A 24996-nucleotide genomic window follows, 5' to 3' on the forward strand; every position below is an offset into this window, starting at 1 on the left:
CCTGGGCTGTTGCTGGATAGGGAGGACTCCCACTGTCTTCTTGGGAGTTTTCTCTTCAAAGCAAAACAGTTAGCACATAACACAGTTGAGCATAGCAAAGCAGTTATACTAGGTGATATTGACACACACATGTCCTTCACCTAAGAAATAAAAGGTTATACAAAATTCTACAGTGAAATTCTAAGCACCTGAATCTAAATGTGAGAATAAACTTGAATTTTTCCAATTACAATGTCCTGAACTTTATTAGAGAACCACTATTAGAGAACCACTAGGTAGGCCTAAGAGTTTGCATGCACCGATTTTCTAGTAAGGTCATATTGTCAATGATACTTTTCTGGCATTTAAAAAAAAATATGAGAGAACAGACAGATCAACAGATCTTCTGACATCCCTTCAGACACAGCCATGTTATTATACAGTGGTATTTTCCTTATAAATGCCTACAGCAACAAATGCCCTTTAAGTTGGAATGACTGCCTTTGTTTGTATGTGTTCACGGAGGGAATGATGCAAGGACTTATACTTAATGATTGCCCAATTATGACCATTTTCTATGAGGGTCTCTGTTGTCAGCTCTAACTCACTAAAATGGGGTGTGCCATATAAAAAACTCTTAGGGCAAGTAATATGAATGGTTTTTAGAGTACCCGCTTACAGTAGTAATGAGGTTGAAGAGAATGTTATTAATATCATGATCATCTTGCATAATTGATGTAATGGGGCTCTTAATATTCTGCTGCAATAAAAGGAACAAAGGCAAAGTCAGAATATTTCTCTTGTCACAAGCTCGCACGTTGAAAACTGCACGTCACGAAACGCGTAAGAACCCAGTATCTCCATCAGCTGGAACAGCGGCTGCCGGACAAAAGCGCAGCTTGAGACAGTCCAGATTGGAGATTGCAGAAGGTGTGAATATTTAAGGAGAAATAAATGAAAAAATAGATGAGAACCGAACCTTTGATAACCTGTGATTTTTTTTTAAAAAAAACTGCGCAAACTGCAGTAAAGGGAAACACAAATGAGCCAATTAGCGCTTTGAAATCAGTATTTGTTTAGGCGTGACAGGCGTCTGTTTGCAGGTGGGACATTGTTAATAACTTTATCTGCAACACCCTTGAGTGAAAAAAGAAAGAAATAATCTAGAGCTCAGAGGCACGCAATTAACGCTGAAACAGATGGGCGTATATGAAGCAGGAATGAGTATTAGACAGCTGTAGAAAAAAAAAATGCGCTGGGAAAAATAGCGAGGAGGGCGGAAAGGAATGTAAAAGATCGGTGCAGAGAACACGTGTAAATTCAGCTCTGTGTTTGTTGTTTATAAGATAAACGTCGTCTCTCTCTATTTTTGTATCATTGCCAGACTCGAAGGTTTAAACACCCCAGCGGGAAAATCTGCTAAATGTCACTGTTAGTGTGGCAGACCCATATAAACCCAGTGATGCTGCTCGCTCTGTTGATAATGCACATGTAGAAATCCACGAAGGATTTAGCACTAAAAATAATAATATTCAAATGACGTAATGTGAAAACACATTTTTTAACAGAACGTCTGACTTTCGCACATAACATTTGCCTGCTTCTCCAATTACGCCACCTATTCGTGTCGCCTTGTATCCGTTCATCCACTAGCAGCATCCCAGTGAGTCACTGTCTTCTCTTTGTCTCCCGAGATGCCAAACGCTGTCATCGCCGTGGGCAGACCAGGCGTGGGTGACAGTGGCAGAGCACCAAGGAAGAGAAAAGATTATGTGGGCGGTAGACGCTCATCTTGGCCCAGTGGCCGTGTTGAAGAAGATTCGGGGTTTCACAAGGCCAAATCGTCACAACGAATAACTTTACACAAGTTAGTGTTTAAAGAGTGTGAACAGATCACATTAGCACTTTTTAGATATCGGTACTCTACTGGATGCATCACCGAATTTGCTGAAAATTACTTTTATTCTTGGTGGGCTTCACCAGGACGTTTCAACACGAATCTCTGTTAGTCGTCAACCAAACACGTGACAAAAGCGTCCAATACTGTCTGTCCTTTTGATTCGCGTTTGGCCCAAGGCTCCAGTTAGCTTCAGTTAACTTGTATACTGGGAACCAGAGGTGAGCAGATCAAGCCAAATATCATACTGATTCCAACTGGTATTGGTATCAGATCCATACTAGCGCGATAGGATCGATACTTCTCATCTTCTAAGCTCAGTAAGGGGCTGCTTATGTGGGTTAAAAAAAACACCACGTAAAATACACACTGCTCTTCCCGATATAAATTGCCTTTATAGGTTAGAAATATCGGTCTCAGTACTGTTATTGGTAGTATTGACATTTGTTTACTTGGCATTGGATCGATACCAAAATATGCAGCATTGAACTGCGCTACTGAGCATCGAGCTAGCAAAGTAATTTAAGGGCACCCCGCAAAAGATGTTAACGTTACCACCTGCTACACATGCGCAATTTAATCCATTTAATTTAATGAATGAAACTTAACTTAACGTGGTGTAGCGTTTTAGTAGCTGCAAGATTTATGCGCTATTAATTGAGGACTTGATGCTGATAACCGAGGGAAGGCGTGCATGTTGACAAGAATCCTTCTAACGCTTTAAGTGCTTCACATCTGTACTGCCTATTAGGGGAAAGCCCTGCCTTGTCTTTATGCAGATGTGGAATAGGTTAACATCTGGAGCATTTGCCTGTGACCCGGTTAGTCTGGTCACCATTTAACAACGTTATTATGTCATGTGCTTTTTCTTTTATGTGGGACTGAACCAGTTCTAATGGCTCTGCAGCTGTGGTGTTAAAGTGCAAAGCATTGTCAGCTGTCACTGAAGGGCAGAGTGGTATCATGAAGGAACAGAAATGTGTTTGTTCTGACAGAAGTCACCTGTCTCGCAGCACTTAACACGTGATTAGGACGGGGTTAAAAAGACAAATCGTGGTCAGTTTACCCGTCACCTCCTCTTACCCCCACTGTATTTTCTGTGATATAAAACTGGAGTTAATAAAGCCCTCTTTATATTGAACAAATACACTTAATATTGTGTCACACCTTTATGTGGATCCCTTCCTAAATTGGTGCATTTATGTGTTTCTTTTATTCCAAAACACATCTCTTTTCGTTGGAGTAAAGCGTTTTTGTGTTGTTCTGGATTTGCATCAGCGAGGAAGTCTAATTTCCAGGCTGCTTCATAAATCAGTTTCCCAGCACACAATGAAAAGGGCGGTGGCACTCACAAAAAAAGAGGGAAAACGATTCTGTTCATTTCTTCGAAATCAGTACACAGATGCCGCTGCAGGTTTATCTTGATTTGTAGATTAGACATATCGATAAAACTACCGAGGTCTGGTCTTTTGAAGTTTAATTTTATTAGACGGTGTTTGATTATTTTTGTCGGAGGTGCTGAAATGCAGTCAGCGTCGTTTGAGCGAGAAGCTGGCCCTCCCCCTTTGCCCACAGACAGCATCGCCACATCGCAGAGAGAAAGAGAGAGAGAGCAATAGGCGGCATCTGTGAAAGGAGACAGGCTTGCTAGAGGGATAGATTCGTTTAATAACACCACTCAGACAGACAAAGCAAAATATGGATGCGGAGGAAAAATTTTCATTCATGCAGGCACCTGTGAAGATGCGGTTTTTATCCTGCACATAGTCGGAGTTATGCGCGGTCTGTTCCCTCGTTTTTAATGAGGCGGGTGGGGACCAACAGTAAGCTGAAAAGGCGGAAAGATTTCTCCAACCCGTCCGCAAATTCTGCCCGCCTGCGATGGCTGTGACGGCGCGATGCTGTTACAGTGTAAAAGGGAATGTGCCTTTTTCTTTATATTTGGTTATCGTCGTACTCAGTGGCCTTACAAATGCACAAATTCGATACTCCATTCCAGAGGAGCTGGAGAACGGAGCACTGGTAGGTGACATTGTCCGAGATCTGGGTCTGGATCTAAGAAAACTTTCCACTCGACGCATCAGAATTACATCGGACAGTGGACGGAGATATTTCACCATAAACCACAAAACTGGGAAACTGGTGGTGAGTGACCGCATTGACCGAGAGACATTTTGTGAATTCAGTGGCACCTGTTCACGCAGCCTTGAGGTAGTTTTAGAGAATCCGCTTGAGGTGCACAACGTGGAGGTTGAGATTTTGGACGTGAACGATAACGCGCCGCAGTTCCCTCGAGATGAATATCAGCTTGAGGTGTCCGAGTCCGCTGTGCCCGGGTCTCGTTTCCACATCGAAGGCGCTCAGGATGCAGATGACGGCTCCAACTCTGTGAAGCAGTATCGACTCAGCCCAAGCGAGCACCTCACTCTAGACGCAATTAAAGCCTTCTCTAATAATAAGCACATTGAGCTCATTCTCAAAAAGTCCTTTGACCGGGAGCAGATGCCCTCTCATCAGCTTATCCTGACAGCAATGGATGGAGGCACCCCACAGCGAACTGGCACGGCCAAAATTAATGTCCGTGTGCTCGACGCTAATGACAACTCGCCCACATTTGACAGCTCTGTGTACAAAGTAAAACTGTCTGAAAACTCTCCAAAGGGTGCACTTGTAATCAAGTTAAATGCAACAGATCCCGACGATGGCTTAAATGGCGAGGTTTTTTACTCTTTCAGCAGTTACACGCCAGAAAGAGTCAGACAGATGTTTTCTATGGACACAGACACAGGGGAAATTAGGGTAAAAAACAACATAGACTACGAGGAGACAACCTCTTATGAAATGTATATACAGGCAATGGACAAGGGGCCAGCCCCCACAGCAGTACACTGTAAAGTAGTTGTAGAAGTTTTGGATGTCAATGACAACATTCCTGAGATTGTACTGTCTTCACTCTCCAGCCCTGTACGTGAAGATGCCCGGGCTGACACAGTGGTAGCATTGATCAGTGTGATTGACCGTGACTCTGGACCAAACAAGCAAGTAACCCTGGAGATCATGCCCAATTTGCCTTTTAGGATCAAGTCCTTCCGCAATCACTATACTATTGTCACATCAGCTTTCCTGGATCGTGAAACCATCTCATCCTACAATGTCACAGTCAATGCTGTGGATGGAGGCACACCACCCCTGTCATCTCAGATGACCTTTAAAGTGGATGTTGCAGATGTTAATGATAACCCACCTCGTTTTGAACAAACGTCATATACTGTTTATATTACAGAGAACAATGCTCCTGGTGCATCTCTCTGTATTGTTAAGGCCACAGACGCTGATGCTGGAGAAAATGCACGGATCACCTATACCGTCCTCAATGACAACAACCATGGCATCCCTATCGCCAGCTATGTCAGCATCAAACCTGATAAAGGTGAGGCCTATGCCCTGAGAGCCTTTGACTTTGAGAAGCTGCGAGAGTTTCACTTTCAGATTAAAGCCCAGGACAACGGTGTACCTCCCCTCAGTCGTGTGGCCACAGTTTATGTTTACGTTATGGATCAGAATGATCATGTGCCCAGGATAGTGTACCCACCTGCCAATGGAAGCCGCACTATGGAGACACTAATGAAGAACGTTGAAGCAGGAGTGTTGGTTAGCAAGATTACTGCATGGGATGGTGATGCTGGGCAGAATGCTTGGTTACTTTATTCCCTGGAGCAGACCAACACAGATGTTGATCTGTTCAAGGTGCATGAGTACACAGGTGAGATCCGCACCACACGGCGTGTCATAGAAGATAACTCCACCTCCTTCATTCTGACTGTACTGGTGCGCGATAATGGACTACCCCCACTCTCCTCCACCGCTACAATCTATGTACATGTGTTGGAGTCCCCTCCAAAGTTGGCACCTGAAACCAAACGCATCATCAGAGCTGACAGTGGCCTAAAGCTTTCCAGTGTCACTATCTACCTCATCATTGCCTTGAGTGCCACAACCTTTGTATTCCTGGTCACTATCTTTGTGCTGGCAATTGTGCGATGCCATGCCTATTGTACCCAGCCTGGCTCCTGTTGCCCTTGTTGTGTGTCCAAGAAAAATGTGCCAGAAGGAGGCGCTACAGCAGCTGGAGGTGGGGGCGCAGCAAGAGCTGCAGGTGGAGGGCAGCAAGCCAACAATGTGGCCCTGCGACGTGACCTGAAAGTGGAACCACATTATATTGAAGTGCGGGGAAACGGGTCTCTCACCAAAACATACTGTTACAAGACATGCCTGACTGCCACATCAGGAAGTGACACTTTTATGTTCTACAACACTGGACGGCCGCATAGTGGCACTTGGGGTTCAGGCTACGTCACCAGTCACAGTGGACAGAGCCAGATATTTGTACGGCGTCTCAGTATGCCAGATGCAACAGCAATTCAGGTGTGTTTGTGGTCTGATCTCTGTGTTTGTTATTTTAGATTTCTTTAACACTAAATGAAGCACACCATAAAAATAAAATTCTCAGGGTTTTCTCTTCGGCAGTGTTTTAGCAGTGGGGCTGTGGGGCTGTGATGTTTTAAAAATATATTGCATGGTGCCACTCCCTGTGATTGGTTAGTTCTCTTAGTCTAACTTTGTCTGCTAGGATGAAGAAATTGTTTTCATCATGATGTTAATGGACATAGTTTTCATCTTCACATTCCTTATCTTTAGGTGTTGCATCTTGATAATGGTTTGGTATGACAATGTGGATTGCTTCTCTGGATTGTGTTGTTATTTGAGTGAATGGGTGTTAACATTTTTAATTGAATATTTGGTAGACTACATATTGTTTTTCTGTGTTTCACAATGTTTGATGATTCACGGTTTAAAATTTTGAAGTGTGTCTGTCCTTCAAGGTAAACACTGAGTCTGTATATCAAGGTGCAAATCCTCTCACTCACTGTATCTTTCTTTCCCTTTACTTATTTTGTTTTCAAAACAAACTGGTAGATTTAGCATTGCTTGTTCACCTGTGACCCCACACAGCCTGTGCTGTTTGTCTAAGGTCATCTTTGTGCCACAGTATTCAGTAGTTTTAGAGGGCAATAGGTGGTCATCTCTAAAGACAGAAAAAAGGAGACAGAGAATCTGTGAAATAGTGCAGTTTGCCAGCTGTAAGAGCCCCCAGTCCCACTGCACCAAAATATCCGCTTCTGGTCACGTACTTCTTTGGTACTAAAGAATAAGCTGGGCTCTGGGAATTAGTAAAGAATACAGAAATGAGGCAGAGACTGAGTTTCATTCAGCATAGAGCTTCATTTTATACATTTATTTCTTTTCTCTTCTTTCTTTTTGTTATGTGGAAGTTTGAACTGTTTGCCTCATTTGTAGTTATAGTGAAACGGCATTATTTTGGATGCACATTATTATTATTATTATTTTTTTAGTAATTATGTTTATCCCAGAGCCTGTCTGAAAAGTGCCGAGAATGCAGGAGAGATTAGGTGATAAAAAGAGAGCTGGAGAAAAAGGTAATTGTTCAGCTATCACTTGAAGTGTTCCTCATTAAATGCCAGTCATGTTCGATCTTGATATGTAATTAAATGGAAGCGATGTGTTTCTCAGTGCTGTCCGTGGATTGGCTGCCTCCAAACAGATGAGGCGGGGGATAAAAGGTGATTGGACACAGAGTTGATGGCGGAGGTGTGAGCTCTGTATCCATGCTAGGAGTGTTCACTCAGAAGGAGAGGGAAGAATAAAGGAAAAGGCGAGAAAATGGGAGTGCGACACTATTCCTATTCCTTAATTTATCACGTATTGTGAGGCAAGGAAATTAATATACCGAAAAACCCCATGGGAATTTTGTTTTTTCATCTTCACTTAATTCATATTCTCCCTTTCAAATGATGAAATAGGATGCGTTGATTTCTTATTCTCTTAGGTTTTTATTTCTTTGTTGTGTTTGTTTTTGTTTACATTTACTATGTGAATGCTTTAGTTTTGTGGGTTTGTTTTTCCTTAGGAGGAATACTAACTAAATTACCAACATATTTATGTTCCAGATGTTTCTATCTAATGTGTGTATAGTCTACTGTGTGTGATTTCATTTACCCCCATAAACACCATCCGGCCAGGCAGACCAGTTTCCCTTTGGCCACTGCTGTGTAGCAACAGGGCGAACATTAAGCAAAGCTGTTTAGTTCCATTTGTGGACAATCTGGTCTTATTTGTAGAGGTTATTTATTTATTTATTTCTTGTTCTACCCTCTTTATTTCAATTGTTTACAAAGTAAAATGAGCAAAATAACCTGCGTTAACTGTGTATTTAATGCCAAGCTAATGTCTTTTACTTCCTTCTAAATTACTGATCTGTTCACTGATTGCTTTTTGGTGAAAAATTGTCTCCATATAATTAAGTTCACCTTTAGTTCCTAGTATGAAAAGATGCTACAGCACTCTATATCCCTGCAGACATTATCCTCTGTTTGAAAGACTCCAGGAGGAATACCAGGCTTCTCTCATTAAGACCAAATATTGGATTTCAAGGGTGATGAATGTCCACTGCAGACTCATGGAGGTCAATGCAGCTTCAGTAGCAAGTGAACATCTGTCATATTTGAAAGGAAATGGGATTGTAAATGGGTCTCTTATGAGCTGCATGGCCAGGCAGGGGGGATTTAGTGTCCTTGGTCAGGTTGTTTTGTCTTTGTCAGTGGTTTAGGATGAGATCTGAGGAAATGCTATCTCATCTCGGTGATGTGGTTGCTGCAAACAGCCCATTTTGACGCAATTTGAGTCTCATCTTAGGAAGCTGCAAACAAACAATTAGTACTATAATTGCTTTTTTCAGGATATATGATGTTTTACCTTTGTGTCTGAAGTCTCATAATAGGATCTCATTAACAAATTGCACCACTGACAGTTAATCAGAGATTGTGGTGCTCATTTATCCCTCTTTTGTAGAATTGTCTGAGTCTAAATATAGAGGGACTTAATCTGATATCTGCCCTCCCCTCCCTCTTCCTTTCTCCACCTGTGACCTTCACTGGGCTGAACTAACAGAGGGAGGTGGGTGTAGAGTAAAATATACACTGGGCTCTTCACAGTTACCATGGTGAGATGTGTCAGACTCACTCAAGCAAATTGTGTGGCAGTGAAACTCAAGGTTTTTATCAGCGTAAACAAGACAGAACAGAAGGAACTCAAATACAGAAGAGTAGGTGGTGAATATATAGAGGCAGGGTAGAAAGGGTGGGTCTTTGGTGAGAAGGAAAAATCTAGCTGATGATACTGTCTTAAAAAAAATACTGATTAAGCATTGCTGAAAAACATGCCCAGTAATCGTCTGGGAATGGAGAGGAAGCAGAAGAGACGTTGGGTTAACAGCTGAAATTTGAGTCGATCATTAATATATAAAACGAAATAAGAGTTCTAGTGGTGATAAACACACAACACCCAGCTGAGTCCAAGAGGACTTATTCTGTCTGTGTGGCTTCAGGTCTTTTGTGAAACACTACAGAGTTGGTAGGCTGCTGGAGGTAAATCTCTCAAAGTCATTTTTCCTTCAAAGTGATGGATGAGAGTAGGGAGGGAGGGGGGAAGAAACTAGTGTGTGAGGATAGGAGGCCATGAGCACACCTACATGATTCAATCCATCAGTCATTTTTCTGCAAACGAAGAGGCAAGCTATCGCTGCTATAGATTGTGGTTGGGTGCCTTAGCTTGTGTGTTAATGTGTGTGTACTGCACTAGGAGTTGTTGCCATGACTTATTAATGAGATGGTATTGGCTTTCACCTGTACTTAAGACTAAATTTCTCTCACTCTCTCTTGCAGCCCAAGGCACCAAATTCAGACTGGAGATATTCAGCCTCCCTGAGAGCAGGAGGTGTAATGCAGAGGTAAGGATCCAATTTTACTTTGTGACTTTACACTAAAAGTCTCTTCATACCTCACTAGTTGATTTCCAATGTTTGGTGAAAAACAAAAGGTAAACAAAGAAAAAAAAATCATATTTTCAAGATTTAAGCCAATAATTAATTCCTGCACAGTTTTATAAATGACTGATCTGTAGTAGTTGACAAATTTTATTAATCCCTATATATGGAAGTTGCATAACCTATTCCCAAATAGTATATAGAAAAAGATTAGTGTCATATTTAAATTCTATCCGATGTAACATCTAAACATTAAATAAATGAATGCAAACCCAAGTTAAACTCGTCTTCTTCCAAAAACAAGTTTTGCTGGTGTCATTATCCCTCCAAATATCTGCATATAAAGATATTGATCTAGCATGCTTCCGCATATTATGCGGAGTAATTTTAAAATAAACAAAGACCTGCAAGTACATTGGGGTTATTTACAAGTTTATTAGTTGAAGGGAGTCTGTTATTTTTAGAGCAGGCTGTTATTTAAACATTATCTTAGAATTGAAGCAGAAAATATATGCATAGACAATAATGTATATTTAAAAAAAAATAGCTTTTTTTGGGCAATGATACTGAGTTGACATTGAGATCTGTTGTAAAGGGTATGGAGTTTTCCCATTCCAATGGCTACCAGGCAAAAATTTAAAATATTTAACAAAGCCTACCCAGCTACATATCAAACATTTAGCCAGGTTAGGCATTTGCATTCATTAATTCCAGTAAGGATTATCTTTGTGCATCCTTCGCAGTGATGTGAGTGCTGCCTTAAGTGGAAGGATTTAATCTTAACATCACCCATTAATTACCATTTTCCACTGTACATTATGTTTATTAAACATATAGTTAAGGTAAATTTAGAGAATTTAGAGAAGTACCTTAGATTTTATTTAAGCATTTTGTTCAAATAAGCAGAAATAATTAATCTTTAATACTCTATAGGAGAAGAGAGACACAGCAATAAGAAATACACTCAGGAATTGCTCTATGTTACCATGCCCAGATGGGGACCGGATTGGAGGGTTAGAAGCAGAGAGGGGTCAGTGATGTATGAAGGGCAGTTTTTTGGGTGGAAACATAGCTACAAGGAGACAGGGAGTGTGCTGCATGACCACGGTAGTGATCGCATTACAAATTACAAAATCGAGGGTCATGCTTATGAGATGGCACCATAATTACAAACAGTTACATGTTTAATGAGGTAGGAAAGTTATCTCTATCTAACTATCTCATTTATTGCTTGACTAAATTAATCTGTCCTCATCTTACAGATGGTGGCATTTAAAAAATATCAGAAGTGTTAATGCCAAACAACTAGAAACATTGCTTAAGACACCCATGCTGAGAAACACTTTGCCTTTGTCACTTTGTCTCTCCTAAGGCCCTTGTGCATATGTATATGCATGTCATAGTGTGTATGATTAAAACAGCTCCAATCGTTATTTATACTCAGTGCTATTGTCCCACCTGTATTTGAATGGAGTGGCACATCTGTCTTAACACAGATGCAACCTGAAACACTGAATCGAGTGTTGGTTTCTTTTCATTATTCAAACATCATCTCTGTAGATACAAATATGTATGTACTCATGTATGCGATCTGATGCCAGATTATTAACATCGCATCATCTGAGTGTCATTAATGTTCCATAGATTCCCTCATAATTACAGCGGGGATTATTGAAGTTAATGTGTCTGAGTGAAACAGTCTAATATAGTTAATCTTTCTCATGACTGACTCTCGCTGATGTGTTTCAGGTTGACTATCACTAAGCATCACGGAATTTTCATCTGTTTATACAGTATCAGAATCATATCTTGTGTGAGAGGCTTTGGATACAACACCCGAAAAACCATTTAATAGAAGTGACCTATTTCATTTTTTTAATCTAATCCCTGGGGAAAGCACATTTTCTCCTGTGTGTTATAAAAGTATGAGAGTATGAGTTAATTTTGAGATCATAGTAGTTATGAAATAAAACAATAAGTGGCTGAAAAATCCTGAAAATTGATAAGACAGTGGTTGCAGACAGTAGGAGAGGGTTACAAGGGAAATGAGAAAAAGAGACTACCATTAGGTGAAATATATACTGTCTGCCTGTTGCCACTGTAATGTGCTTTAATATTTAATCAGTGTACCCGATAATGCTGTGTTTTAGCAGCGCTTAAAATTCCATCCATCACCAAATCGCTTCTCGTCATGCATCAATGCATAATCTAGTTCTAGCTGTATACTATTTTAACTGTTCACAGTATTAAAAAGAAAAGAAAACTACAATATAATCAGTTGCAAAACTTTACTTTACTACACTGGTTCTGGTTCAGATTTCTGATAGACATTAGATTTCTTGTTTTAAAACACAATCACTGACAGGTTTTAATCACAGAAAGTACTGCACATGGATATTTGTAAAAAGAAATAAATAATTTTCTACATATCTATTTTTAAGCTGATAATTGTGAGAAGAACTATAGTCAGTGCCAAAATTTGTGTGGATCAATGAATTGAATTAAAGTAGAAGCAGGCTGAGAAGCAGAATAAAACGATGCTTTAGAACAGCAAATTAAGATGGTATGTATATTTTGTAAAATCATTTTATATTGGTAACTGCATGCTGTGATAGCCTGCCATGGGATAATGAATCACAGGTATATAAGTGTACAGTTTAGGTGAATTTTAGGTGAATTCACCTTTGAACAGAGGCTCTCTCATCCTCCCATCCTTAGATAACAGATATTTGGGACACCTTTTAAAGACATGTAGATATAACCAAACTGTGCCCTCTTTTTTAAATAATTTTTTTTTTTTTTTATTACTAAAACCACAATGTCTGAGCCAGACAGTATAATCTTCCACTTTTCAAGACAAGGCAGACACAGTGAGATTGGACCATGGTTTGTAGTAGAATTTCTGTTGTTGCTTTTTAACACTACACAGATTGTGGTGTTTTTCAGTAGAGCAGAGGGTGTTGGAGTCCCACAGAGTTGGTGTGAAAATGTAAGAACAGCCCTCTGTAATCCATAATCCAGAAAATGTTGGGAAAATGTAGAGTAACTACTTTAATCTTAATCTGAATGAAGCTGTTCTGGGATTTCTGCACCATTAACCAACCCCCACTGTTATTATAGTGTGTATTAAAAGAAACATATGGAGATAGGAAAACTGGATTTTGAATCCATACCTTGGGCTGTGAAATTCAGATGTGAAATCTTAACATACTATTAGAAAAAACTTATCTTAATGGATATTGTTTATAATATGTGTGCAAAAATACTTTTGTGATCTTTAATATGCTGATGTGTGTGTGTGTGTGTGTGTGTGTGTGTGTGTGTGTGTGTGTGTGTGTGTGTGTGTGTGTGTGTGTGTGTGTGTGTGTGTTTCAGTTCAGTGCATATGGAGGAGTCCTCAGTAATGCAGGGAGCCCAGGGGGTTCTGGTTCAGAACTGGCCCACTGCTTCCAGTGCTGCTGGTAAGAATCTCTCAAGCTACTTCCACCTAGAATAAGCACAGTTAATTATACCTCTGGCTAAAGATTAAAAATTAAATATACATATACTGGGAGGTTTCCATGATACACATAGTGCTAGTTTAGTCCAGAAAGTCTAAAACAATGCTCAATGATTCTGTGTTAAGCACAATTCTTGACACAGGTTCATACAGTTATGATGGAAATTTCTGTTAATAAAGTATGCAATGCAAACATCCCAGTTCTACAGTCACGAGAGCTCTGTCCTTGGGACGTCTCAGCTCCTCTTTTATACCTTGACAAAACAACTCTCTGTATCTCTTCAGTTACGACAGTTGCTTATCTGACCCAGGTTGTTGCTGGGCAGGGAGGACTCGGACTATCTTTCTACAGGAAGCACCTGGGCTGGTCTTGAGCATAGCAGTTGAGCATAGCTAAGCAGTTACACCAGGTCATATTGATACACATGTGTCCTTCACCTAAAAAATAAAAGATTATACAAAATTCTAAAATGAAATTCTAAGCACCTAAATATAAATGTGACAATAAACTAGAATTTTTCCTATTACAACATGCAGTTAAGATTGTCATACACCAACAACAGCACATCATTTAAAGCTTATCAAGGAGTGTGTACAGTGGTTATCAAATACAGGACTGTAATAAAACGATCAAGACAGAGATACCATCTACGAGACTGCCTGACCATCTCCTACCGCTTCCTGCTGCCAAAGGGAAAGGAAATGACATGTGCTAGGTAGGTGGAGATGGATATCTCTGCTCTCTTGTAGCAGGAAGAGAAAAAAATTTAGAGAAGGAGAGGAAGTGAAAGTGACAATAGCTGATTGAATTATCAGCAAGACGTTTGGGGAAGCACAAGCTACTGATTCACAGAGGACAAACATTAACATAAACACATTAGTGAAGCGTAATTATAAATGATTACAGTCATCCTCCTTTAAATGTGGATTAGGGATGAGCTAAATGTAATAGCATTTTTCAATATTTAAATGCATTTGTAATCTTTTAAAATTGAGATAAAAAAAAATCAGATTGTATCTGTGCATTGTTGCTTGCACTGAATGCAATCATATGCAAGTCATCTATTGTTGTTGTCAGGTATTATGCAGATCCTGCAAGAGTGAAAAAGCCTCAAAAGGGCCACTATGCCATTGTGACTCATAAAGTTAGGGATTTATCCTTAATGTGCTAAACAATTTTGACAATAGAGTGTTCCACTCAAAGATAGAAGTCCTTTTACTTACAGAAAACAGGAAATTATACATTTTTAATATCTGGCCTTCATTAGGGTGAAAAAGACCTTGTTAATTATTCAATGAAATACTGCAAAGAAGATTATAGGGAAACAATTCCTGCAAACAGTGACAGCACGAAAACAAAAATGCTAAATGACAGCTTTTATGTGAGCTCTTACAGGCATTGTAATGCCAATCGCAGTGCATTTCCAGTGCCCATAACTAAAATTTAGAAGACAGAATTAGCACCCTCAACAGAGGGATTTCAGTTGTGAACTCTTGACTTTTGTCATGATCATGGGATCCAAAAAGATTAGGAGTTAAATAGAGAAATAGTGGAAAAAAGTGCAAGTGAAGACAGGCGAACAAATGAGACTGACATATGTACATTAAGAAGGTTGTAGCAAGGATGAAATTGCAATTAGATTTAGATAAAGAGGTGATTTGTAGTAATTAAGAATGTGGAGCTGGCATGGCCTGGTATCTTTTATAGACAGGAGGCGGTGGGCTCAGCAGGCAGACAAACTACCCACACAGAGACTACTGTTTCTTCCTATCCACACATGTATGCACATCCTCCTCCGCTGTGCCATCGATTTCTTGCCTTGGCTGAGGACTTACAGCCTGCTGGCACTTAAAAACCTGCGAGATAGAAAAGAGAGGAATAATTCAGGGATAAAAATGTCAGATAATATTAAAAACATTTTGTTTTAGTGGAGGAAAATAATGAAAATGATTCGTGTTTTTACTTTCCTGTTGATTCTTTTTATAATATCTCAGAAATGAGACAATGTGAGATAAGGATTAAATGTGGCCTGTCATAGGCTGTACTGTTTATAATAAAAATCATGTTTGTTAGGCCAGCTTTAGAGTTGATTGTTAAGAGAATATTTTGGGTGGTGAAAGTAAAGGATGCTGTTCTACCGCAAAGTCCGTTTCATTGCTCCAGTGTGAGACGCAGAGGGACAGCCGACAGCGCCCCTGTTTTTTTCTTTTTTATTTAGTATATACGGATTTGCAAAGCCGTATCAATTTGTGTGTCTGTTTTGTTGTCTTGTGTTTTCATGTGTATGTGAATGTGTCTGTGAGTCCTTGGCTGTGCTTCTAAGTGTGTTTTGGCTGCCTGCTTTGTGTGCTACTCCTGCTGTGACAGATGGAGAATAGCCCACGCCCAGATTAACAGGCCCATATTAATGAAATCAGGGTTCTGCTTGGTGCGTAACTCTCCCTCTTCCTCTCCTTTGTCCATTCCTTCTCGGTCTTTGTCTCCTGCCCCCGTCTATATCACAGCTTAGTCACTAAACCAAGCACTCATTGGGACTGCACAGAGAGCTGCACAGCACTGCAGCAAGGGTGATGGGAAGAAGATGGGTAGGTTGTAATGCAAAGGGTTTGAAATAAAAATCCTATCAGACAATAACAGACAAGGTGAAGATGAAGGCAGGATCAGAATGATTGAGAAGAAGTGAGAAAGAAATATGAGTCTCATGTTGCTGGGAGACAGAGTGATCCCAGTATTATTTTCCATCACCATAAGCACTGTCACCATGACTCCTTCTTATGTCCTACTGCTTCACTGGAGGATGTAGTTTCCATAGCAACCATTCATGGCTGCTAATATTGGCAGGGCAGGCAGGAAGGTGGGGAGAGCTGTTATGTTTGGGGGGAGGGGGTGCAAACATATGGTATAGGACAAAAGATAATGGAGAAGAGAAAGCACGCTGGGGGCAAAGGAAAAAAGCACCCTGTAGCATCAGGTGAAGGGCAGTGGGAGGAGGTGAAATCTCCATGAGCAAAAGGGAACGAGAGAGTTAAAGGAGAAAGGATATGTTTAGATAGTGAGAGTTGGAGTGAGGAGGGTGACCTACATTCATTGGGGCGGTGGTGTACTGCAGAGGTGGATGCAGGTTTTGTGTTTTCTGTATTACGCTAGATCTTGCATGCAAACTGAAATGTCCCATATACACAGAGGAACAGAAAAATGTTTTAGACTTAATAGTGACCAACTACAGTGGCAACAATTAACTGAAGAGTAAAGTAAAAAGGACAACTCTGAGGGAGACAGTTTAGAGAGATGCTGCATTATACTCATTTAGTGCCTCTTCCCTTAATCCTATAATTGCTCTCCAGAAAATAGGAGCATAAAATCGTCATTTACATTCACTTCGTTAGTCAGTCTCATTTGAAAGGAAGTGTGCATTTGCATAGGTGGTAGGTAAAGAAGACTTTCCGACAGACTAATGGTCAAATTCAAGGCCACGTGTCATAATTTCTTGATGCAGTTTTTTGGTTAAGTGAGTGGTCTTAAAACTATAATATAATAATCAGAGAAAAATATGTAGTGAAACTAAGTTGACTTAATATGAGTTTAGTATGAAAAATAGGAAATTTGCTGATGGTATTATACTGACCATAAAATTAGGCTAGACTCCTTTGTTCTGCAGATTTTTGGATTAAAAAAACATATGGCCTTGGGAGTTGGGGACTGAAAGGTGGCATGCCATAACACTGTAAGAAGAACTATTTTAAGGTGTATCTAATGTTTGTGTGTGTGTGTGTGTGTGTGTGTGTGTGTGTGTGTGTGTGTGTGTGTGTGTGTGTGTGTGTGTGTGTGTGTGTGTGTGTCAGATTAAAGGTAAGGTAGAACAGTCTAGAAGCTATGTGGGACTGTTTCTGAATTTCTACTCACCATCTGCCTTCTATTCCTAGCTCAGATATTTACTTTCCTTTATTGTCAGTCTGTTCTTTTATTCCATCCCATATTTAAATATCTTGCCAGTTCTCTTACTTTTCTCCCTCTCTCTGGAGAATAAATCGATCTCCACTTTCTAAATGTTGTTGTTATAGCACCTGCATGGCTACATAAACCCTATACAGACAAATAGGAATGTCTCAAACTTCTACTCATACACTGAAAATTATTGTCATTTTACATTAAATTTAAACCCTGTCTCTGGGGACTTGTGTCCACCATCTGCCACATGATCTAGGTGGGAGCAAATAGCAAGGTGATCAGTCTGGCATGAAACCCAAACAGACACATCCAGACACATACATACTGCATATTAATGCATAATTGTCGTTGAATACCTGCAAACACCTGCAGCTGCATAGTATTTTTACCCTTAGCTGTATCCTTATTTCATTTGCCGTCAGCACAGTTTAGAATGTGTGGTGATTTATTCAGCCACCCAAATGTATTCTTCTAACAACACAAAGGCAGTAAAAAAAACTGGATGCATGAATTAGAATTAGGCTTTTAGGTATACGGTATTATCACATTTTGTTTTTATTAAAATGTACACACACTCAATGCTCAGCACAGAACAGTAACAGAGACTGGTGCTATTTTAGAAAAGGGTGTGGTCCCACTGCAGTATGGTAAAAGCAAAACAAAATGCACCTTGAGGATCTTTTAATACATTTTTTTCTCTGCTCCCACCCTCCGTTTTGGTGGTGAGTGCTTCATATCTGCATCCATCCTTGCACATTCTGGCTCCTTTTTCTTCCTCCTCCTCTTGCTTCTCAGCTCGTTATGTAACGCTGCACTGCGCTCCACTGCGCTTCTGCCCGAGTGGCCGATGGTAAGGCAGGACAAGCGGATGAATAAAGTAGATGTGGCAAAATGGAGCTGGGGTGATTTGAGTGGCTGTGAAAACCTTTGGCTGCACAGGGGGAGCAATGGGACATTTGCATGCAGAGAAGCACGACTGGGGACTCCAGAGATCAGCTCAGGAGAGCACTGACAGTAACCCAGACTGCTAATCCAAAATTATTAATTGGAGTGGCTTGTATCTTTCTAGCAGTGCAAAGGCAGGAGGTTTTCAGACAGGGGCAATAGTCATAACTATGAAATACATGAACATCTTCATCTCTAATGTGCATGGTAGTTATCACTGATGGACAAACTGTTTAATACCCAGTCACATTGATGTTACTATAAACACTGTTAGACTTGATTAAGACTCTTGTCATTAACTGGAGGGATGGCAGTTGGATGACTAAATTTCCATGCTACATTAGTTGAAAGGTCAGGGGAAATGAGAGATAGACAGAGGAAAGAGGGTGTGGAGTTTTAGTGTGCGAAAAACATGAGCATTTAATATTGATGCAATAATGTTGAGATCAGTGTTGAGTGAGGCGAGTGTGTCACCACTGTGAAGTAAAAGATACAAAGAAGATGGAATGAAGAGACATACAAGCACTTTTATATTTAGCACATCAAAGTGCTAAATATAAAAGTGACAGATGTGCAGTTACATCTCAGATCTAATACACATCACTGTCTACTGTAGTTAGTAACATCAAAATGACCCATGAGCCTTACAGAGTTGGGATTCTGTTATGATATTACCTTTTTAGTTGCACCAGAGCCGATCATGACCAGACTATAGTCTCACTTGACCCCACATCCCTATAATCCCGCATAACACAGTGTCTTTTTTTATTAGTGTCACTCTACTCAGCCTTACTGTTTCCCATCTGCATGCTCCCAGCATGACTCATCACTCTCCAGGGTGTTATTCCGTTTATGATTGTAACTTTGCATGGAGGCACTGCTGTCTCATCAAGTTCACACATTGAATTAGACAGGTAATTTCTTAGAGGCAAGAGACTGGACACTTTAGAGCAAAGCTTTGCCAGTATTTCAGTGTTATGCATTTTCATTTAGTGCTTCAGTTTTTCTTTTCTTTGTTTCTCCTCTGCTTTTGCGATTATAAAATTAGTCTTATATTTCTGCTGGGGGGAAAGGGATAAGGGCTTATCCATGGGAGAAAGGCTGTCATCTTAATGAATGTGACTTTTTCTGTCTCTCGGTCTACATTTAGAGAAAGCCTGTCTGCCCTGATCTTCTCAGTCTCTTTGTCAAGTTCAGTCTTCTCTCTATAGCTCTTACAGCTGTGTTGTCACAGTCAATGAAAGCATGATATTTGCGGGCTATAGCAATGGGGAATGATGCAAATACATGGCCCACTTAATTATTTTCATTTTTATTTCAATGATTATTTTTTTTATTTTTTTTAGTGTATTACTATTCATTGTTTCTTAAAGCCCAACCAACTGTCTAAAACACATATATTCAAATTGCAGTGTAATAAAGTGCAAATGAATATGCAAGTGTTTACACTGGAGAAGGTAAAACTTTAAATTGCTTATTTGTTTCGCTTGAAAATTATTGAAATGTTGAACCGATTGTTAGTAGGTGCCTGGTAGTTTCTCTATTCCACCTAATCATGTCAGCTATTATTCAAATTTGAAAAAAAAATCCTGTTTTCTGATTCAGCTTGGGCAGTTTCCCAACAAGACAAGCTTTAGAGGAGTACCCGCCTCAATCAGCGGGACACATCTCATCCCAACTAATAAGTTTAAAGGAGGGAACAAGTCTAAGAAACAACGAAGACATTTTTTTTAAAAATTAAATAGAACATAAGAATTGGATTTAGTTTATTATTCTTCAACTTGATGGAACCCGAGAGTTTGGGTGTATCACTCTTTCACTATAGCCACTATAATTCCTATCAATGTAATGTTTATGTGGGTTATCCGGATTTATTGAAACAGTTCCCCCAGTTCTGCCTTTGCTCACATCTACTGTTACATTCATGAAGTGAAAATTATGTTTTTATGTCTGAGGTTCTTTTTTAACTACACAAGATAATCATAATAATCATAATTAAAAAGTTATATTTAGTGTATTTAAAAGTTTTCTGTCACACTGGCTTAGTATTACGTTTTCAACAGCAGATTAATGTTATGGCCCTGCAGGCCTCTCAGGTCTTACTTTGGTAAGACACATTTTTACCAAAGAACAACAATTTTCTTTCGCTGCCTCAGTCGAACCTCCCATGTGTTTGTGCATCTCCTCTGGCCTGTGCATTAGGCCTCTGTATTAGGCACTGAAACGCCACAAAGCAAATTTAAATGTCAGGAAATTACCAAACAGTGAGTGCTGTTGAGTGCTTTCTGTAATAGTTATAGAACTGCCACAAAAACAAAGCCTTTCATGTTTGTATTTAGGCTGACATTTGACTTGAAATAAAAAAAAATTAAGACATAGTGTGTAACATGAAAGCTCAGTAGGTAATAAAAGAATAAGATAATTTTGGAAGCTGGTATTCTTTACTCTGGGTACTGCATGAGGTCACACTTCTTTTCCCAGACTCTGTTACTTTTGGTTGAATAGAGCCGTGTTCAGTTTATCTCCTCTTTGCAAAGAACACAGAAAAGGAGTCAGAGTAATATAAGGAATATGAAAAGCAAGTGTGGCAAGTAGGTAATTTCTGTGAGGAAAGAACCAAAGTGACTGTGCCTTATGTTATCATGTTCTGTGCAATAACAAAGTACCAACCAACTAAGTAAGGATGTGATCATGCATTGAAGCATTGTCAGGCTGGCTGTCCAGGCCTTTCGAAATACAGCTGTTTGTGACTGAATAATGGTGTGTTATGTCTGCATCCATTCATAAACATGCTACCATTTCTAGCAGTGCAGTGTATAACCCAAGAGCTGGCTGCAGCAGCTAATACATTATCTAATAAAATTGAAATGTTTCTCCAAGGTAAATTCCTCTCACAGCTTCAGTTCAAGACCTTTCTCAGCTTTTAACATAGTAATTAAAGTCATATTAGCTTGGATAGGTAGGGAGATTTTGATTTACTGCCCACTTTATATTTTCTTTCTTTAAACCTCCCACAAAGTTCAACCACTTCCCACCTTTTATATCATGTCATGTCTGTTGTTACCAATAATTATGTACTGATAATTTTTTTTTTCATTGACTGCTGTGGAGATCATTGACATTTAACTGCATTTGGACTTTTAACCTAGTAAATCTGATTAATGTATATGAATGTGAAGGACAGATTTTCCCTGTGCTTTTCATTTACTTTGCAGTAGCAGATTACACAGTGATTGCCTCTTATAGGCATGCTTTATAAGCTAAAATGATTACTTTTATCTGATATCTTTAAGAAATTAAGAATCAAAAATATAAATCTGATGACATGAAGACATTTGAAGGACACAGAATAATGGAAAGGATGACCATAAAATACCACCATAGTTTACCATTATTTTTTTTTTTTGGTAGTAAACGTACAGTGCTATAGTAGCACACAGCCACCACTGAGTCATTTCAAGAAAAAAAGAAACGTGATATAAACTATTATTCCATCTTTTCTTTTCTTTCAGATGGTGAAGGAGGAGAGGTTTCGCCCCCGATGGGTGCTGGCGTAGACAGCAACAGCTGGCACTTTCGCTATGGCCCCGGTGGTCCAGGTGCACCTCCACAACACCTAAAACCTGGAGAAGTTCCCCCAGAAGCCTTCATTATCCCTGGCTCCCCTGCCATAATATCTATCAGACAAAACCAAGGAGGCGAGGACGACAAGAGTGATTTCATTACCTTTGGAAAGAAAGAGGAGGCCAAGAAGAAAAAGAAGAAGAAGAAGGAAAAGAAAGACAAGAAGGATAAAGGAAAAGATGATGGAGATGAGTAGATGAGAAGAGAATTAAAACTACAAAGTAGAAAAGGGTGTTGTTAAAACAGAGGTATCAACTTAAGTCCACTGGGAAAAATACATTGTAAAACTATTTCCTAATTTCACATTTTGATCATAATATTAATTTAAAAAGCTCTCTCCTTTGTGAACCTGGCCTTTTCAAGATTTATTTTACCTTCAGTTCCTGATTGTGGTAAATTACAGATCTTGCCTTGATTGAACAAATAATACAATACCTAATAAAATTATAGCGTTTTCCCCACACCCCTATGTGCCTACACACCCCAAGTCAACTCACGACATCCTTTAACCCACTGGGCTTATTGGCACCTCTGTCTTACCCCATCCAAACTAAAGTGTATAAATCACTCCCTCTCTCTCTCTCTCTCAGAGGAGATGAGATGCTTTTACGAGAACAACTAAAAGCTGTGCCAGCAAAGGAAAAGAAGAAACAAAAAAAAAAGACTGAGACAGATTTCTGCAGTCTGGAGCTGGACACACTCTACTTGTAAATATCATGGGCGAGAGTCACCTAAATTAAGGCTAACAAGAAACTGCTGCAGATTCCTCTGGTAATTACCAACAGTGTTTCCTGAGATCTCAATGAAACCACATGCACATACGCATGCTCACATATTCAAACATGCAAACACAAACTTATCATGAAAAAGTGGACACAGAAAGCACTTGACACTAAGAGAGAGGGAGCAAAAAACAGCTGGCATAAAAGAAAAGTGCTTGAAACCAGACACTGCAAGCTTTTTGCCCTGCACAGTTGCCTATGAGGTGCACATCAACTCTCTCAGGATTGATGCAGCATGATTTGCAATCACTCTGTATTTGCTCACTGCATTGAAAGAACACATCTTCCGCCAGAACCCCAACTGAGGAATGCAGAGAACACTGGAAAGATGGAGAGAAGACACCTCAGATTCTCCTGAGTATCACCAAGGGGAGAGTCCAGCAGGGCTGGCACATGACTCCATGCTGAGTCAGTGGACTCTAATGAAAACTTTGAGTTCATCAGGAGAGTCTTTGATAACACCATCTTTCCTCCCCCGCTGCAGCAAAAGCCTAATGCTTTCTGCTTTGAATGTTTGGTAGCAACCAGTCCTTACCCAATACCTTGAGTTTACAAATGCTCACCTGCTTGTACTTGCCCCATGCTGCCAGGAGCCATCTTCTCCTGCCCAAACCGCCTTTTTTTGTGACAATGAAGTTTGTAAACATGTTATGTTTTCATTCATTTTCTGAAGAGATTCATTATAACATACTCTTTTTTTCTTCATAGCTTTAAATGATTTTTGCTTGACATACCCATCACCATTTACCCTCAAACACTGACCCTAATCCCCACTCTAACCCCCTGCCCAGGATCAGTCCTGGGAGTGGCCCGTTCTGAACATTGTGGTGTGCTGCTGAGAGCAGCATGGAGTAATGTGGATGAGGCCTGGGGAAACCCAGTTGGGGAGAGGGGCTATGCCCTGAACTCTTGTCAGATGTTTCTTAAGTGCAAAACGGTTCAGCGCTTTTAACTTGTGAATAATACACTATGTGGTTCATTTCCTGTTTGTAGCCACTAATGAGAGAGGACCAGGTGGGATGAGGCTGATTACAGGGACCCTGGAGGACTGGGATAGAGTGAGGAGACAGGTGCCGTGGGCTGGCCCTCCCTCTCCATGTACAAGAGAAGTTCTCCAGCTGATTGTTCACATATTAGCTTGTATGTACGCTGTAAATGTAGCGTAGACTAGATTGCCTCTACATTAGCAATTGAAACTTGATAAGAATATGGGCAACTAAGGACTCCGATCCCAGAGCTATATCCCACCAATCCTCTCTCAAGAGGTTTTGAAGTAGGGGCACACACACTAGCCTCAAGGCCTGCTTCTGTTGGTTTCCCTCCCCCTGCCTGTAACTTGTTGCCACATCCCCAGAGTTTTGCGGCTCAGTATGACGTCACTCCATTAAGTGGCTGCTGCATGTACTGCTCTAAGGAAACACATACTATATAGAGAAATATATATATAAATAGATAGATGGCTATGATTTTATTCTTTTGTATTATCATTTTTCTTCATTACTCGCACAGGAGATATTTGTATGTACTTCTGTCTCTGCCAAACATCGATGTACTAAAATCTTCACGCTCCACAGATGTTGTATGGCATCCACTAAACCTCTTTAGATATTTGTAAATGCTATAGTGTGATACCTTTCAACGCAAGTTCATTATTTTTCTTTCACCAATGATAATTTTGTTTTGGAGAACAAACAAAGCAAGAAAAAAAAGAAAAAAAATCACTCTGTGTCTGGCTTTGACATGATGACCTAACTAACACTGTATTATTGTAACTGAAATATGTATGATCCTATGATGAGCTATCACTTCCCTTTCACTCTTAAAAAATAAAAAAGAGAAAAAAATCCAGTGTAAAAAATAAAAGGATATATGTAGTGTATGCTTGTGTTTAGTGAGTGTTCATGCTGTCATTCTTTTCCAATGTATGGTGGTGAATTATGGTGGCTATGTGCTGTTCTGATTGGATCAGCCAAGATCTGTTGTAAAACCCTTTTTTGTACACCCTCTCATCAACTGTGACAGTGACGTAGTGAATTTCATTTACTTCATTTATTTTTTTGACTTTTTATTTTCCATAAATGGATACAGTGGTAATGTGTTTGGTTTATAAATCACTAATAAAATTTGCTTTATTAAAATACATGTGAATATATTGTCTTGTGTGTGTGAGAGAGATAGCTCTGTGCTTTTCCCCTGCCATTTGAAGGCCAATTAAATAGTGACTAAATCTATTTCAGGTTTTAAGGGGAAAAAATCTATTTTTTAGCACCCAGTTCATGTGCACGTTTAAAATACTACACCTATTTAAAAGTTGCCTTTACAATTACAATTTTTTGGCAGGCAATATAGAAAACAAGTGCATCTCCTTACAGAGGGCATGGCGAACAAAATATCTGCAGGCAGCTCTTCTCTGTCACA

The 24996-nt window shown here is 39.8% G+C and overlaps 1 protein-coding gene across 15 annotated transcripts in view; it reads left to right on the plus strand.

Moving 5' to 3' along the window:
- LOC146677663 (protocadherin alpha-C2-like) overlaps nt 1-24716 on the plus strand; it is a 139619-nt gene extending 114903 nt beyond the window's left edge. For 14 of the 15 annotated variants that reach the window (XM_085424707.1, XM_085424716.1, XM_085424725.1 and 11 more), the window contains exons 2-4: nt 9679-9743; nt 13155-13240; nt 21685-24716. In XM_085424707.1, coding sequence (XP_085280833.1) covers nt 9679-9743; nt 13155-13240; nt 21685-21992 — 459 coding nt within the window. In that variant the 3' untranslated portion in view covers nt 21993-24716. Of the gene's footprint in view, nt 1-3144; nt 6302-9678; nt 9744-13154; nt 13241-21684 lie in introns of those variants that run through there. The other variant, XM_085424619.1, reaches the window with a different exon arrangement.
- Nucleotides 24717-24996: the final 280 nt, after the last annotated feature.

The sequence above is a fragment of the Rhamphochromis longiceps genome, linkage group LG2 (genome assembly GCF_057381845.1).
Source record: "Rhamphochromis longiceps isolate RC_006_pf linkage group LG2, R_longiceps_female_GT1.1, whole genome shotgun sequence".
NCBI classification, from domain to species: domain Eukaryota; kingdom Metazoa; phylum Chordata; class Actinopteri; order Cichliformes; family Cichlidae; genus Rhamphochromis; species Rhamphochromis longiceps.